Below are 17,385 nucleotides of genomic sequence, written 5' to 3'. Positions count from 1 at the left end.
TTACTCTCCATGGTGCACTTCGAGTGTTAGCTGAAACACAGCAGTCTGGACATGAAAGCTATACCTTACTTAATCTTCACCCTCCCACCGTATCGATGATTGGAGTTATTTCCGGTGTTTCCATGGTTCAGTGTGAATTTTAGTTAAATCTGCCCCCCTGGAAACCCTGATTCATGTTGTGTCTGTGTTTTATGTATGCAAGATTAAGGGGACCCTTAGCTGGGTATGGTTGTTTGGTTTTTTTGTTTGTTTGTTTGTTTTCTTTTGTTTTGAGAACGTGAATAGAACATGGTGACCACCAGGTAGTAACCCAGGTGACACAGTGTGGCTTCCTCTGATAAATCTTGGCTCTGTGGAGCTGCGAACATAAAAGAACTCCCTACACATCGTGCATCTCATCTCTTTGGTGTGGATTTCTGTCCTCCCTCAATAGTGCTAAGTCAGTAAGCATATTCATTGGCCACACTGTGTCATATACTCTGATTGCCTTTCTCCTAGTTAGGTGGTGTGTGTGTGTGTGTGTGTGTGTGTGTGTGTGTCCTCACTGCATACTATTTTAACAGAGCCTGCTTGACTCCGGTGTAGAGAGAGGACTGTCCTGCTTTCCTGGATTTGCTGCAGACTAAACAAAAGGGTGACAGGGAGGATGTGAGGGGCCTTTGTCTTCCAGACAGTGGTGGCTGCATCGCCTGGTAGAAGCAGAACAGCGTGGCCCCTTGTTGAGGGAAGAAGATGTGGGCTGACCCCGGTTCCATTTTATTTATTTATGGATCTAGGGTGAGTTTGTTTAGGAATGCGGCAGAGGATTATTCAGGCTGCTCGGTTCTGTTTTTCAGATCGATGTTAATGACGGCCTGTGACCTTGGAGCCGTGACCAAACCGTGGGAGATCTCCAGACAGGCAAGTGGTGATTAATGACAGAGCTCAGCAGAGGAGGGACTGAGGGGGGTGGGGGTGCTGAGCACTGAGAACAGAGTCTTTGCATAGGTACCGGCCTGCCACGGAGCCACAGCCTGCTAAGTCAGCCGCCGGCTTACCCCACAACCTTTCTCCCTGTGCTTCCATGAACAAGGCTGTTTCTGGCTGCAAGATTTTTGTGATGTGCTAAATCTGAATAACGCTTTGACCATCCTTAAGGCAAAAGTCACAATACTGATTCTGAATAAGTAATCATATTTTAGCACAAGATCCTGTTTAATCACGCATGAAAAAGAAAACAGGAAAAGTGAAATTCCATTTTGTTTTAAAGTACTATTTAAGTATCAGAGGGCTCTATAGCCAAAATGTGCTGTATCCCATTTAATTTTTATCAAGACTAATAGTTATTTTACAGTTCCTCAATGCACCTAAGCATTATTTTTAAACAATAGTAGTTTTGAATGAAGTAGTTCCCTAATTACTTGATTACCAAGATCTTTGAGGGGTTAATAGCTCTTTAGGTCCCCCCCCCCCTTTAACTTTATTTTACTTTTTTCTTGAGCTAGGATATAGTATAGTCTCTACTCTGCTCTCAAATTTTTTGGCTCAGGTGATGCTCCTGCCTCAGCTTCCTGAGTGCGGGACTAGCTAGCAACAACTAAGCTTCCCAAGACACCTATTGTGGAGACTATGGGACCCTAAGATGAGGTTATGGGGAAAATAAGGTATATTGGTGTATTAATAAATGGCTGGTTTGTATATGATGTCTCACTTAATGTATGGTAGGTAGTCGGCACATAAACTGAGTAACCACAACACAGAGATATCACATTATGATCCCAGAAGCCATTAACCATTACCTGATTAGAACAGGACAGTTTTCTACATGCGAGAGTAGATGTCAGTAAGGATTTGCTGAGGGAGAAGAGCCTGGACTATCCAGGTAGGTCCCAACTCCAGTCATAAATGTCCTTGTGAGAGAGCTCGGTATTCAGAAGGGAAGGTGATGTGAAAGTCAGACATGCACTGAAATGATAATGTCTACACCCCAAGAAGTGCTGGCCGCTACCAAACACTGAAAACAGATGGAGACTTCAAAGGAGCACACCACCAACCCCTGGGCTTCTGCCCATCACCCTGATGTAGAACCATGGGCCCCAAGAACTATGCGAGAATAACTTCCTGTTATCTTAGCCACGGAGTTTGGAGTGATGTTTTGGAGTTTTAGGAAATTAACTTGGTTATTGCCTGCATTTCACAAATGGGAAGGATGAGCTTAGAAAGGACAAGTGGCCCAAGGTCTTCTGTAGATCACAGCTGGTGAAATAAACATAGACTTGCTCTTCTCCTCCTGGGCTACTTGAGGATCACTGCCGTCACGTCTAACACAATAACTATTCAGACCAGAAGTCCATCACCAATCAGCTACTTCAGCAGAAACAGTCATTGGTGACCTTCACCCTGGGAAGGCAACAGTTCCTAAGCCAGAAATTTGAAAAAAAACAAAAAACAAAAAAAACAAAAAACAAAAAACAAAAAAAAACTAGCCAAAATGTACAAGCTCACACTAGATGTAACCATTGTGTTTGGATTCAGAACTTGTTTTGGTGGTGGAGAGACGAGGGGGTTGAGCGTGATCCAGGATTCCTTGGGTTCTAAAGAATGAACAAGACACAGACTTGCAAGACTTAAGACCTCCAGGAAACATGGACAGGAGTGCGAGAAGAGAAGGAAGCCCGTGGGGCTGCCGAGGCCATTTGTGGGGCTGCCGAGGCCATTTGTGGGGCTGGAGAGCGCCTCACAGTGGCAGGGAAAGGTTCTGCACTGCCTTGATTTTGCTGAGATGGCGCAGATTTCTGAGGAAAAAAACCTATAAACTAAAAAACTTAAAATAGATCCCAGCAGATTAGAGACCACCCTCATTCATAAAGGGCCAAGTTTTTTCCCCACAGGCTGGAACCATTTGCATTTTTAAACACCATGGTTTAAACAGGTCGAACCTTTTGACCCTGTGACATGACAGGGTCACTTGCAAAGCTCATGTCCAAGAAGCCGGCATGAAGTTACAACAACAATCTCACATTTAAAGGAGTTGACAGTTTTTCGGGAGGCCTCACTTATAGCATTCAGCACCTCCCCTCTCATTCTGGGTTGAGCTGATGGCCGGACAGTAGAAATTAAATACCTTCAATAATCCACTGGTCCAGACTTGTCACATGACCCTATTCCACCAAGAAGTACAATCCATGCCTATGCCCAGCAAGCAGAAAGTCAGAACCAGTTTGTGAGAATGTATCTAGCACAGTTTGCCCTTAAATTCACCAGAAATGTCATTCACTGTTCTTACAAAGCATACCCGTTCTCTCCCTAGGGAAGGTAAATCAGGGGGGCCATCAGCCAGAGCATCAGGCTCACGGTCTAGAATCTCCAGATGATGTACCTTCCCTACCACAGGTGTGGGTATAACTTAAGGACCTGCACATGCCCAAATACAACATCAGACAGCCACCTCCACACACAGAATAGCAGCACAGCACTTCCAGTCAGCAAGGGAAGAGATAAAGGACATTCACAGCCAATGGTCCATTCACCATGAAGTCTCCACCAGCAGTGAGCCCTGCTCCCTATGGGAGGCTTCCCCCGCTCACGGCTTGCTTTCTTTCCACGGCTTTTTAGTTCCCTAGGAAAATGATTCCTTTCCCACTGACTCCTGTGATCTGGAGGTTAGGCAGCTGCCTCAGCCTACTTCCCACCTGAAGAAGGTTACAAGCTGGTTTCATGTAGTCACAGACTTGTGGTTTCTTAAGCACAAAAGTGCTCGTACGCATTCAACAAAAAAAACAAAAATACCGTGGTTCTTCTCTAGATGAACATCTTAGGTTGTTTTTGCTTTCTGGCATTCAGGAACAGACAGATATGGGAAATGTTTCTCTCTTGTGTCCTCATTTGAGGACCCCAGGTTTCACAGCTGCTTTCATGAGAGAACTATGTAGTTAAATTCCTTTCTGAGCCATTTTGTCTGTTTGGAAAAATGTGCTGGGTCAGATGGCTCAGCAGGTAAAGGTGACTGATGGCAAGATCTGGTAACCTGAGTTCCATTCCCCAGACCCGTAAGGAAGGTGCAAAGAGAGGACCAACTCCTGCAAGCTGTCCCCTGAGCTCCACAGGCGTTGTGACAAGCGCGCGCGCACACGCACACACACACACACACACACACAATTTTTAAAAAATCATTTAAATTTATTTTTAAAAAGAATTTGCTGAAAGTCACCTAATTCTTCCAGATATTTTATTCATAAGTATATTGGCCATACCATTAATTAGGTCCTTATTTCAAGGCTGAGTCTTAATATTTTTCACCTAAAGCATACCTTAATTTTAATATTTCTAGTTTGGAATTAAGAAGCAGCTTCATCTCCATCCCCACAAGCCTGGATTTTTCTGTTCCCTTTCATCCCTCATTATAAACCTACTAATCCTTTCTGAGCTCATCTCTAGAATGCCTGGGGGAACACTATTGTATGCTGTTAGCATTTTATTTTCCAATCACTTCTCCCAAAATTAGACATTCCTTAGGAATAGTGCTTACTCTCTTTCAGTGATAACTGCACAAATTTGCATAAGAGAAGAGACTGACATCTGTACAGCCTCCTGTCTGTCTGATACCTGGCCTCCAAGCTGATATATGTTTTAAACTCTCTCTCTCTCTCTCTCTCATTTATCCCCCTGCCCTTTTTAACCATCAGCCCATCAGCACCTTGCTTTAATACCAATTCTTCCTATGTCAGGATTAAGCTAGGCTTTGCCACAATAACAAATACATTCTGAATTTCAGCTCCTTGACACAAACAGGGGATTGTTCCTTCTCACGCCGCAGTCTGGTGCAGACTGGACAGTTCTCCTCCATTTGAGCCGTTGTCAATTTCAGTGTGACACAGTAGAAGTCACCAAAGGTCACATAAAGGACTTGTGTAGTTGACTAACACCTTCCGACACCTCTGCCCATCGTGGGAAGGTAGACTTAGAGAAAGACCTCGCAGAAGCAGGAGGCCGCTTCTGGCCTCTGTGTGTACTTTCACACATGAGCACATACATCCTCACATGCACATGTGCCAACACATGTAAACATGATTACACACATGCACACACTTAAAATTAAAATGTAAATATATGCATCTATGCATATATTTATATTAATATGTTACATATATAGTTTTATCTTAATTAAGATTAATTTTATTAATTTTATTTTATATGTGTGAGTGTTCCTCCTACAGGTGAGTCTGTGTACTGTGTGAGTGCATGGTGCCCAGAGGCCAGAGAGGGCTTTGAATCCCCTTGAACTGGAGCTACAGAGAGTGGTCAGCCACCGTGTGGGTGCTGGGATTTGAACTTCTGTCCTCTGGAAGAACAGTCTCTCTTAATCACTAAGCCCTTGAAAACGTGTTTAGATAGAATCTTATAGCTCAGGCTGACCTTGAAGTCAGGACAATCCTCCTGCCTCAGCTTCTCAAGTGCTGGGATTACAGGTGCCAGTCGTTCAGAGGTTATGTAAATGGTGCTAACTTCCTCGATGTCCATTTTATTTTTAAAAATCCTTTTTAGAATGCACCTTAACTGGGGTTTTTCCGCTCATCTTTCCCCAGGAACATGACTTGAAGTATGTGGGTTTCCTCAGCGGCCCCTCCCGCTCCCCACATCCTGATTAGCATCTCAGCTTCCTTCTCTAATGAAAAATCCAATCAGGAGCCACTTGACGATCCTGATGGGGTTTTTAAGTACAAATAAGCCAGGGGTTCAGGTTAAACTGTGAGGAGCACAGAGCAGGGTGGGAAGGGCTACTCTAGGAGAGGAAGATCAAGAGTTCCCATTAGTCTCTTTGCTTTCCGAGGAGGACACAGGGTTCCTGCCTGGGTGCCTTGTGTGCATTTACCTGAAAGCAAAAGACACAGCTTCAGAGGCAGCTGAGGGAGGGCGGGTCCTGGAGGCTGGTTAATGAGATGAAAGGATACTGTTTCTTCTTTAAAAGCCAGGTCAGGGGAAAAAAAAGTCCAGAGCATGGAAATCAAAGGTAGTGGCTGAGGCTCGAGAGGGGAGAACCCAGGTCCAGAACCTGCAGTGTGGGGGACACGGGAGGCGGATTTCTGAGTCACTTCCTACTACTTCCATGCAGCTGAATTCTTGAATGGGACCCACACTTCTTACCAGAAATGTTAGAAGTTTGACCTCACTGGATATTCGAGTCTTTTAATATTGCTGCTCTCACCTTTACTGTGTGTATATATGTATATATATAAGTTTGATATTATCTTTACATTTTATTATCCATCTCTTCAGGTACATATAAATAAACTATCTTTTTTTTTGTAATGCTGGAAACTTACGCACATTAAGCATGCACTCTATCACCGAGCTATATCCCCAGGGCTCTTTTTGCTGTTTAAGACATGTTCTCACTAAGTTCCACAGGGTATCTTTGAACAAACTATAACCAGACAGACTTTGCCTCAGAATCCTGAGTAGCTATGATTACAGACCTGTGACACCAGATCTGATTTAGAAAAATTATCTTGTTTCCATGCACCTGACCAAATTAAACCATCTCACTTTTATGGGGCATAAGATTCTCCTCTTTTGTAAGAGCATTAAAATGGAGAAAAAGCAGTTTGGGGAGCCAGGCTTTCTTGCTGTCCACTGTCTGGAACTTTCCCTTCACGTCTTCCAATGTACTATACAATCCCTGTCAGTGCATTCAGAGACTCACTCGATGCACACCTTAGTGTCCTTAGAAATACCCGCTTGGCGTTTGTCTGTTCTATCAATTCTCTTCTGCAATGATCCTGAGAACCACAAACTGAGGGACTAGAAAAAAAAGCCTTTTTAATGTGACTGTGGATCACCCATACTCATGGGTGAAGGCGGGGGACATGCAGGTGCCTGTGAGTGGGCATGGAGCAGCCATTGCGTTTTGGGTATAACGGAGCTGAAGTGGTGCAATCAGTTAGCATGTGGTCCTTACACACCAGTGCGAGCCAAGGAGTAAGTAACAACTGGGGCCTACCATAAACTGGTGCTTTCGGTACCAGACTCAGGTAGCCTGAGACCGTGCTCTTCAAATTAAGATAATTTCCATGCACATAAGCCAGAAATAGCTTCTGAGTCTCGTGGTGTACAACACATGACAAATAATTTAAAATGCTTCTGTGTTTCAGGTGGCTGAACTTGTAACCAGCGAGTTCTTTGAACAAGGAGATCGGGAGAGGTCTGAACTCAAACTCACTCCCTCGGTGAGCTCCCTTTTGCTACCACAGTAACTCCAAACCACAGCTTGAAGTGGGAAAGACTGAGGAGGGGTTTGGAGAACTCCTGAAAGCTTGAAGCTTTAACTCAACAAGAACGCTAACCACTGTGCTCTGAAAGTTCTCGTTGAGACTGCTGAGCTACTTAACCAGCATTTCCCAAGCACCCACAGCGGGACATGCTAGCATTTCATGAATGCCCACTTTAGAGCATAAATAACAGCAGAGAATTAAAAGTCAAGCTGTCCAGCCTCAAGGAGCTAGCTGGGTCTTGTTTTTCAGTTCCAAACTTGCAAACTCCCCAAAGCAAATCATTTCAAACCATTTTTTTGTCCTTTTTGTTTTGTCTTGTTTTCAAACTGAAACGTGGGGAATCCAGGTTCTGGGGTGGTTGACAATCCTTATTTGAGAAGGCTGATGATAAGCTGGTGATGTTTTTCCTGCCTTCTAGATATAGCAGCCTTGGTCACCATCCTCAGGGAAGGGCCAGCCTCTTCATTACTAGTGAGCAGCTAAAACATCCTCCCTGGTCACTCTTGGAGTGGGCAAAGTATCGTAAAGCCTGGCAGTGCAGTGCACAGTAGGCTTAATGAAGCACAAAGTGTGTGTCCGTTGTCAATGTCTCCTTTTGAGGATGCCAGTCCACCAAGTCTTTGGAGGTATTGGCAAGATCTTTGCATTTCCACACAGCCCGCTTTGCTGATTGATAGTCAGACACCAGAGAAGGCAGCAGGACCCTTTCCTACCTCGAACAGTTTCTCTTGGTTGACATCACAGCCGGCAGTCTTTCTGAGGTTGACTCTTCTGTGAGTCGATTTCCTGTAAATCCAGAGGACCACACAGCTTGAAACACCCACCAGCCATCTTCGTTTTCAAAGCAGTGTGTGTTTAGATGGGGATCAAAACACCCTTTATTCTTTCGGGTGGTCATACCAAGTTTGGCTTTGAAAAGTATTAGTTTAGGATACGTAGAGTTCATTTGTAAAACCTATAACCCAAATTTCTCTCTGTGATATCTACATTAAAATAAAAGCTTTTATCCCCTCTAAAAACTGTTTTTGAAGAGTTTACAATGCAGCAGCACAGGTCATTTAATTAAATGAAGGGGGGGAAGGTGAATTATAGGCTCAGCTAAGGCCTTCTCTGAAGACACAAATGAAATTAATTTCATGATGGATATACAGCTATAAATGCTCCTCTCTCCTCACAAAAGGTTACTTAACGCAGCTGTCTCCTCAGGAGAGTCTGGCTTCTGAGGTAGGACTTTCCCCCACTGACCCAGCTTCAAAAATGTCTGTAATGCTCCAGGAGCTGACACCTGCTCGCTTTCCTATCCTTTGATTTTTAGAAGTACCCCTAGGGTTCCACTGGCCAGAGATCATCGCAGTGACTTTCTGAGACCAAACTGAAGCTGGGCCACAGGCAGAGGGTTCATGTCAGAAGCAGTGAGCTGACTGACAAAATGGGCCTGAGCACCAGCACGTGTCAAACAGAAAGCTCAAGGCTGTATCCAGAAGTGAGGGGACACCATCTTCCCTGTCTTCAGGGACCCTAGGACCTTGTCAGCTGGGGGGAAATATCGTGGTAAATCATCATGAGTGCTCAGTTGCAGGAAGCACAACGCTGCAGAAGGAAGGAAAACCCAGGACGGAGTAGCACCCCGCTCCTCTCACCTCATCAAACCTTGATTAAGAGGTGATAATCCAGAAATAAACCCTTACGACTATGCTCCACTGATTTCAATGTTACTTTCAAGACAATTTGGTGGGGAAAATGGTCTTTTCAGCAAATAGTCCATGGCTAAGTGGCTATTCACAAGTATAAGGAATTGAAGTCCTGGCCCTTATTCCTTTTTTTTTATTAATTTTTTTTCATTTTATATACCAATCACTGTTCCCCCTCCCTCCTTTTTCCTCATCCTCCCCCCAACCTTTCCCCATCCCACTCCCTAGTCTAGTCCTCATAGAGGGTATTCCTCCCTTGGGTAGTCAACACAGGCTGGCATACCAAGTTGGGGAAGGACTAAGCCCCTCACCCCTCATCAAGGCTGAGTAAGGCATCCCACCATAAGGAATGGGCTCTAAAAAGCCAGTTCGTGTACTCAGGACAGGTCCTGGTCCCATTGCCAGGGGCCCCACAATCAAGGCAGTTATATATACAGTTCTCTGTCTGCATGTATGCAGGCCAGAAGAGGGCACCAGATCTCATTACAGATGGTTGTGAGCCACCATGTGGTTGCTAGGAATTGAACTCAGGACCTCTTAACCACTGAGCCATCTCTCCAGCCTCTGGTCCTTCCTCTTAGCATACCCAAAAGTAAACTCATATTATTGAATAGATCTAGCTGAAACTGCTAGATCTGTCTAAAAGCTAAGACAATAAAACTCTTCAAAGAAGTTAGAAGTCTAAATCTTTTTGAGTTTGATTCAGCTATGGTGTATTAGATATGATACTAGAAATACAAGAGACAAAAGATAAAAAGGCCAGAGATGTTGCCTTGTATTTCACCAAAAATAAACTGGACTTTATCAAAACATAAAGTATGTCTGCACCAAAGGATACTATAAGGAAAACAAAGAGACAATCTACAGAATAAGAGAAAATATTTACAAGTTGTACATCTGATATGGGCCTTGTAGTTAGAACATTAGAATAACTCCTATAACAATAAGAGACAATGCAGTTAAAAATTGGAAAAAGGCCTCTACATAAGCATGTCACTTACGAATGCACTCGTGAACAAACTCATAGCCAGTAGACACACAAAAAGATTGCTAAAATCTTTAACCATCACAGACATGCAAATTGCAGTCATGGTGAGGTACCACTTCACACACGCTAACAGGGCTATCATTAAAAAGACAGACAATACAAACATTGGTAAGTCTTCAGAGAAGCCAGGACATAACGAGATGCGGGAAGGAATGTAAACTAGTGCTCTACTTTGAAAATCCAGTCTGGAATCCTCAAAAAGTTAGACATAGGGCTGGCGAGAAAGTTCAACAGGGAAAGCACTCACTGTACAAGCCTGGCAACCTGAGTTATATCCCTGGATTCCACGGTGAAAGGAGAGAACCAGCTCCCAAGAGCTGTCCTCTGGTCTTACATGTATGTCATGGCATCATCATCAATGTAAAAAAATAAAGTTTAATATAAAACGTTCAACATAGAGTTACCATATAACCCACTCACTTCTAGGTTTATCCCCAAAGGAAATAAAAACACCCATACAAAAACTTGCACACAACTGTTCACACCAGCATTACTCATAGCAGCCAGAAAGTGTCAACGACTCAAATGTCCATCAACTGATGAATTAATACACAAAATGTTCTAAATCTCTGCATTGAAATATAGTATGGCAAAAAAATGAGTGAATGAAGTGTTGACACTTGCTACCTAGATATACCTTTAAAATCCTGCTACATGAGAGAAGCCTGTCCTAAAAGACCATGCACGGATGACTCCATGGGAATGAATTGTGTAGAACAGGCAAACCTGTACAGATAGGGATAAATCACTGCTTGCATAAGGCTGGAAGTCTGCAAGAAGATAGGGCTGCTATTGTTAACATGGATTTTAAAATTAAGTGTGGTGATAATTGTGTAGTTCTGTGTGTATACTGAAATTTCTTGAATTTTTAAAAGAGTGTTTCTATACAGTATCCATCAGAAGCAGAGAAACCAAATAAATAACTCGAGTAGGAAAACAACTGTAGAGAAAACCAATCAGACCGCCGTGGTTTGGGTGTGGTCTGAGTCCAGAGGTTTCACGTGCTAAGACTTAATCCCCAATGTGAATACTGAGAGCATGGAAGTTCAGTCCTGTTCTGATGGGAGTGGCATGGCCTTTGGAGGCTATTAGAACTAAATAAGTTCACTAGTGGGGAGCCCCATGATCAAATTAGTGTGGATTATAGGAAGCAGAGAGGCACCAGAAGATGTAAATACTGGGATGAAGAAAGGACGAATGTCTGCCACCCCCATCCATCCAAAGACAAGTACCTAGTAACCTACTAACCACAGAACCTTACTAGAAAGCACGTGATTGCCAAACTATCACCCAACCCTTAAAATCATCATAAAATAATTTTAATAAACTGGAAAAAAGAAAAGAAAATTGCTGTTAAGGATCTTTTCCAAACTCTGACATCTTCTTGCTACAAAAATAAAAGCCTGCATTATTTTTGTGGCAGTGAGATGTATTTCCTTCTCCTTGACTTGTACTCAGTTCCCGGTGACCTGGTGACTTGATTTAGTAACAATTACCTGGACCTGCAGACAGAGTTTGGCCCCAAGGAGTTGAACGCCATAAAGTTCAAATAAATTCACTTACAAATCTCATAAGATGTGAAAATACTTTATTTCTTATTGTAGATAAAGGAGAAGAAGCTATGTGTAGTAAGGATTGCGGTTTGTGAAATATTCAGCTGGTAAAATCTGAAGCGTCACTGGACAAAGTGACTGTAAAATACTCTAGTGAACAAAAGCAAGGTTTCTGCTTCTTTGTTCTAGGCTATCTTTGACCGGAACCGGAAAGGTGAACTGCCTCGGTTGCAGCTGGAGTGGATTGACAGCATCTGCATGCCTTTGTATCAGGTACTGCTGACTTGTGTCTGTGTGTCCTGCCTGAGGTGAAGGAGAGCACGGGTAAAGTTTGTTCAGAAACATTTCAAGTTGGAGACACTTGCAGGGTACGAACTGTAAGCTTCCTTCAAACTTTTGACCCAAGAGCTGGTGCTTCGAAGATGGGGACCCTAGTTCTCTACCACTTTCTAAAATGTAATCTCCATAGCCTCACCTTCCACGTCTGTAAACCAGGGATTATAATATTCTGTCTCTGCATTCACCAAATAGCACCCCCATGAAACACAAGGATGCAACCATAGTCGATACCATCTGTCTCTAAAGCAGCTCCAAGGCCCAATAACTAAGGAAAATCCCGTATACATTAAAGTATTGAAGGCTTAGAGAAGTCTAGTGAGAAAGAAGCATACTTAGCCTTTATTAACTCTGAATTTCTCAATTAGAAACTTTTTGCTTTTCATTTTTATTAGTACTATGTGAAACACCAGAGTTTCAGAGAACACGCCTTTCTGCTCTAACCCCAGGGTCTGGACCACTGGGCTTTGTATGGGAAGCATCTTCCATCTTTAAAATGTGCCTCCTTCCTTAAGCAAACATAACTGTGCCAAGCAGTGAATCTTGAGTGATAGCACTAATGAGTTCTTGCTTCGCTGCCTGGTGCAGAGCCTGCCCGGGGCAAGGAGACATGTGTCAACTTTGAATGGGTCACATTCCGCTTTTTGAGTTCTGATCAGGGCCAGCATCCATTTGCAGTAACAGTTTAGTATACGTTGGCTTTTAATTCTACAGCTAAACATTTGCTCTCATCTGTAAACTCGGCAAGTTCTTTACCCCCGACCTAGCTCAATCAGTCTGAGCCCGATTCCTACTTCAAAGTGAGATGCACGCAGAGAAAGCGAGACCTCTTTAGTTTCCCATTCTCTGCTACTCCATTAAGAACACAGGATTGTTTTTTAAGGACTTCACAACCATTAAGTCTCCAACTTATCCACCACTTCATTTTCAGTACTGTTGGGAGCTACAGAGATCTGTCACAATCCCCTGAAAGCAAACAAATTAGAATATTGTCTTCAAGACAGAAATGTAATTCTAATAACCACAAATGATGAAAGTAAATTCACTTGTTGTTTCATATAATCCATTAAAGGCCCAATATCATAAAATCAATCAGATACAGTTTTAAACTAATCTAAAATCAATTGTTATGGTTACAAATGACTATAATATTCTCTCATCTAATAATGAAAGATTGGACCAGAAACATTGAGAATGGTGTAGTTTAGTATAAAGGGGATCCTAACTCTCTTTTCTTCCTGTCTGCTCCCCCACCCTTGATGCTCACTAAGCAGGCTCCCACATAGAGCCCACCCATGCTGGACCAGGTGCCTTTTGCTTGGCTGACTTGCCTTTGGTTGCCCACATCGAATTATGGTTTAGTGTTACTCAGTCCCCTGTGCGTAGGTATTAATGGGATGAATACGTTACGCTTTTAATTAATAAATTTCTCTGACTGAAAGGAAGTAAACTCAATTAACTCCACGTGCTGCTAAGGGTCTGCTTGCGGCTCCCACACTGAGTCTGTTGTCCACTGCTCATCCGCAGTTCTTTGAGCTTATCATGTACTTGCTACTATGTACTTTGAAATCTTCGGGTTAAAAAAGAAGTTACTTGAAGTTAACAGAAAAGACTAGTGTTTACGATTGAGGGAATAATATTTACACAACACATGATAGAGCATCCTGATTGTGTGTGTGCGTGTGCGTGTGCATGTGTGTGTGTGTGTGTGTGTGTGTTCCTTACTCATCTTTGAGGTTAGACATGCCTGCTATTTTCAGAAAGTGGAACCCACGGAAGAAGTGACGCACCTGCACATTTAATTTGTGTCCTTCTCAGCCTTGAACTTTTGCTTCAGTGTGGAGGCTTTCCAATGTCCTGATTCGACTTCCGATGGAAAGTTCTCCAACGGATTTTTCTCTGTCCAAAGCCACGTCACCCCAAAGGAGAACGTGGAGAACATTGCTCATAAGGCTGACGCTCTCCGTTCGCTGCTGCTGCCTTCCCAGGCAACAGCCAATGGAAAGCTTGCTCTCTTGGTTTCTTGTCACCGCTCCGTTTTTTTATTTCACAATTTCAGTTGTAAATTGTTTGTAAGACTTTGAAACCAACCGTTCAGAGAGCCATCAAACTGAAGGTACAGCTAGACCCTCTCATCATCCCTGTCGTGGTCTGTCTTATGTGATGGGGGCTTCCCACCGTTCAGGGGACAGTCTCACGCCAGCTGATGGTGTTCCCAAAATGGAATCCGTCACTGGGCAGGAATTGCAGCCACTGGAAAGACAACAATCTCAAGGAAGCAACAAGAAAAGTCACTAGGATGACCCTGGTCCCTAAGGCCAAGTGTTTGGGGCGAGTAGGCTTGCTGCAGAAAGGCCATGAGGGTTTTGAACGTAGAAATGCAATCATGAGGTTCGGAAAAGACAGGTGACAAGCGCGGTAGTGGCTGACAACAGAGATCCCTACCGGCATGGGCTAGAGTGACATCTGAAGAAAAGCAGAAGAATCTAGTGTGGTCTTGCTAAGATGGCTGGGGGTGGGGCGCGGCAAAGGGCGAAGAACAGTACTCACAAGACACATAATGGACATCCCCTTGAATGGCAAAATCACAGGCTCCAAGACAATAGGCATGGACGGCAAGAGAATCGGGTAGAGCCCAAGCAAAGAGATGGTGGTGGGAAGGACTGAGACGTCCTTTGTGGGGAGCAGGAGCATGGAGTGATGGAGGCTGGAGAGGCTGGAGGCTGCTCTGTATAATGCGAGGACAGCAGGGAGTTGGAGGAGGAGGAGGGTGGCCATGCAGAGGGGCAGGAGATAGCAGGGTGGCTTAAGTGTGGCTACTCTACTCCACTGACTTTCGCTGGGTAATTCGGTTTACTTTGTGACTTTCAAAGGCTTCTTCTTGTTAAACATCCTGATTGAGCAGCCCTTTCTGTTTGTGCCTCTGGTTGTTGAGTTCAGATCTCCTCCAAGCAAAGGGGAAAGACTGTTGCTTCTCAAGTGCCGGAAGAGGCCCTGGTGGGAACCCGCACGAGTACGTTCTGATGGCCATTCCTTGAAAAAAATCAGAACTCTTGTCCACGGGACAGTGTTCATCCCCAGGCCATCTGTGACTAGGTAGGAGAAAAACAAGGAAGAATTCTCACTCTAAAATCTACTCGTAAGAAAACTTCTGAAGTAATAAATAATTGGGCAAAAGTGGCTGACAGAAAATATAGGAAAACATAAGGGGGTGTACCTTAGTAGTAGGGTGGTTGATTAATTATGTAATTAAATGCATGTATGTAAATAAAGCCCCCAAACCATAGCATGTGGACCCTGTGCATCCTATAAATGAATCTGGCCATTTCTGTCTGAAATGAAGATCAAACACATGTGACTGTTTCAGCTCTCACTGTAGGCCAGGTGGGAGGGCACAGGGGGACCAGCCCCAACTCCCGATGGTTACATATGAGACGTGACATGACTGTCTACATATGTTTATCTTTGAAATCTTAGGGTTCCAAACTTTTGGAAAGGAGACAAAGAGAGGGGTGGGGAGAGAAGGGGATAGCAACCAGGCAGAAGTCATGATTTATCTGTGACAGCATTTTAATCAGGAAGCATACAGGAGGCCCAGAGCAGGCGGGGAGCATCAAAGCGTGGTCCCCAGGAGAAGTGTAAAGCCCTGGTTAGTTAGCTCTGTCCTAGCAGGATGTCTTGGAGGAATACATTGACATCTGATTCCAGAGCTTTCTGCTGTCTTTGCGTCCTGCTGGGGAGCCATTAGCCTGCTGCTCAACATCTTTGGAAGAAAAAAAAAAAGTAAGAAAGAAGAAAGGGAAAAAAAGACACTATCAAAGTTTGAAGTCACTGCTGAGGCAGCCTTAAGGATAAACAGAACCCTCCTGTGGCAGCCTCATTCTGAGCGTCTGTTCGCAGGAGCACACCAAGTTTCTGCCCCATGTTTTTGTTCTCAACTTGAACCTCAGCATACCTAAGAATGGCAATGACGCACAGAGGCGCCATCAATCCGTTTGCTAAAAACTGACAGCTTTTTCGAGGTAATTGGATTTTCATCTCGTCCCCATCGTTTGACCTGGGGGCTGGACTTCCTCCCTGACACTGGAATTCAACCCCCAGCACCTTGTAAACCAGCCTTGGCCATGCACACAACTATAATCCTAGAGTCCTGCACTAGGGAGATGAAGGCAGGAGGACCAGAGCTTAAGGGTGGCCTCTGCTACATAGTGAGTTCAAGGCCAGCTGGGGCTATGTGAGACCTTGTCTCAAAAAACAGTGTCAGAAGTCCCACAACAGACAATAAGCTTGAAATTTTATTTTATTTGTGTATTTATTTTAACTTTGGTTGTAATGATTGTCTAGGAACATAGAGTCCTCCTGGTACAGCTATTAGTGTACTCTCTAAGGAAAATGAGGGGGAAAACATCTTCAAAATATATTTGAGGAATGGAAAGGTAGGTCAGCAGTTTAGAGCACTGTCTGCTCTCTCAGAGGACCTGGGTTCAACTCCCAGCACCCATATGATGGCTCCCAACCATCTGTAACTCCAGGTCCAAGGGATCCGACACCCTCTTCTGACCTTCAAGAGAACCAGGCACTCATGTGGTACATACACATACATCCAGGCAAACACCCATTGTCCTAGTGAGAGACAAAAGCAACTTGGGGAGGAAAAGGTGTATTTCAGCTTATGGTTCCACATCTCAGCCCATCACTGAGGGAAGTCAGGACAGGAACTTGAGCAAGACAGGAACCTGGAGAGAGGAATTGATACCAAGATCATGGGGGAGCACGGCTTACTGGCTTGGTCCTTCCTTATGGCTTGCTCAGCCTGCTTTCTTTTTTTTTTTATTTTTTAAATTACACTCATGATATTCATTAATTACACTCATGATATTAATCACATTTGTAGTATTCATAGATTACATTCGCAGTATTCATTCAATTATATATATATATATTAATTTTAAATGCTGAATGTCATTTATTGAAGGAGGGAGGAGGTCTTAAATACAGGCCTACAGCACAATGGGAGAACCCCGGAGGGCAGAAAACAGCCTGCTTTCTTATAGCACTGAGGACCACCAGCCCAGGAATGGCACCACCCACAATGGGCGGGGCCCTGCCACATCACCATCAATCAAGAAAATGCACAACAGTCTTGCCCACAGGTGGGGACATTTTTTCAACTGGGTTCCCTCTTCCCAAGTGACTCTAGCCTGTGTGAAGTTGACATAAAACTAGCCAGCACACCCATACACATAAAACAAAAAATTTTAAAGAATAAAATATAGTATAATATACTTGACATTATGGAGACTTCAAGTTAGAAACCAATAAACTAGAAAAGAGTTATAAAAGACAGCCTCTCTAGATCTCTGAGGAAAGTCTGTAAAAACAACTCAGTGTGCCCCGATGCTTCATGACTCGGGTCTGATTTTTTTTTTTTTAATAAGAAAAAAATCTAATGAGCTGTGGAGCAACTGGTCAGAGCATAAAAGAGTCTGTTCTTTGAAAGCCTGCAA

General features: G+C 43.7%; 1 protein-coding gene across 1 annotated transcript in view; it reads left to right on the top strand.

Moving 5' to 3' along the window:
• The window catches only part of Pde11a (phosphodiesterase 11A), a 232,951-nt gene that overhangs the window by 187,828 nt on the left and 27,738 nt on the right, over nucleotides 1–17,385 (top strand). Inside the window, exons 15-17 of the mRNA XM_059260747.1 lie at nucleotides 837–900; nucleotides 7,131–7,205; nucleotides 11,732–11,815. Coding sequence (XP_059116730.1) covers nucleotides 837–900; nucleotides 7,131–7,205; nucleotides 11,732–11,815 — 223 coding nt within the window. The remainder of the gene's footprint in view (nucleotides 1–836; nucleotides 901–7,130; nucleotides 7,206–11,731; nucleotides 11,816–17,385) is intronic.

This window comes from Peromyscus eremicus, chromosome 4 (genome assembly GCF_949786415.1).
Source record: "Peromyscus eremicus chromosome 4, PerEre_H2_v1, whole genome shotgun sequence".
Lineage (NCBI taxonomy): Eukaryota > Metazoa > Chordata > Mammalia > Rodentia > Cricetidae > Peromyscus > Peromyscus eremicus.
The sequence above is the reverse complement of the archived record's forward strand: the minus strand, read 5'-3'. Positions and strand labels throughout refer to the sequence as shown.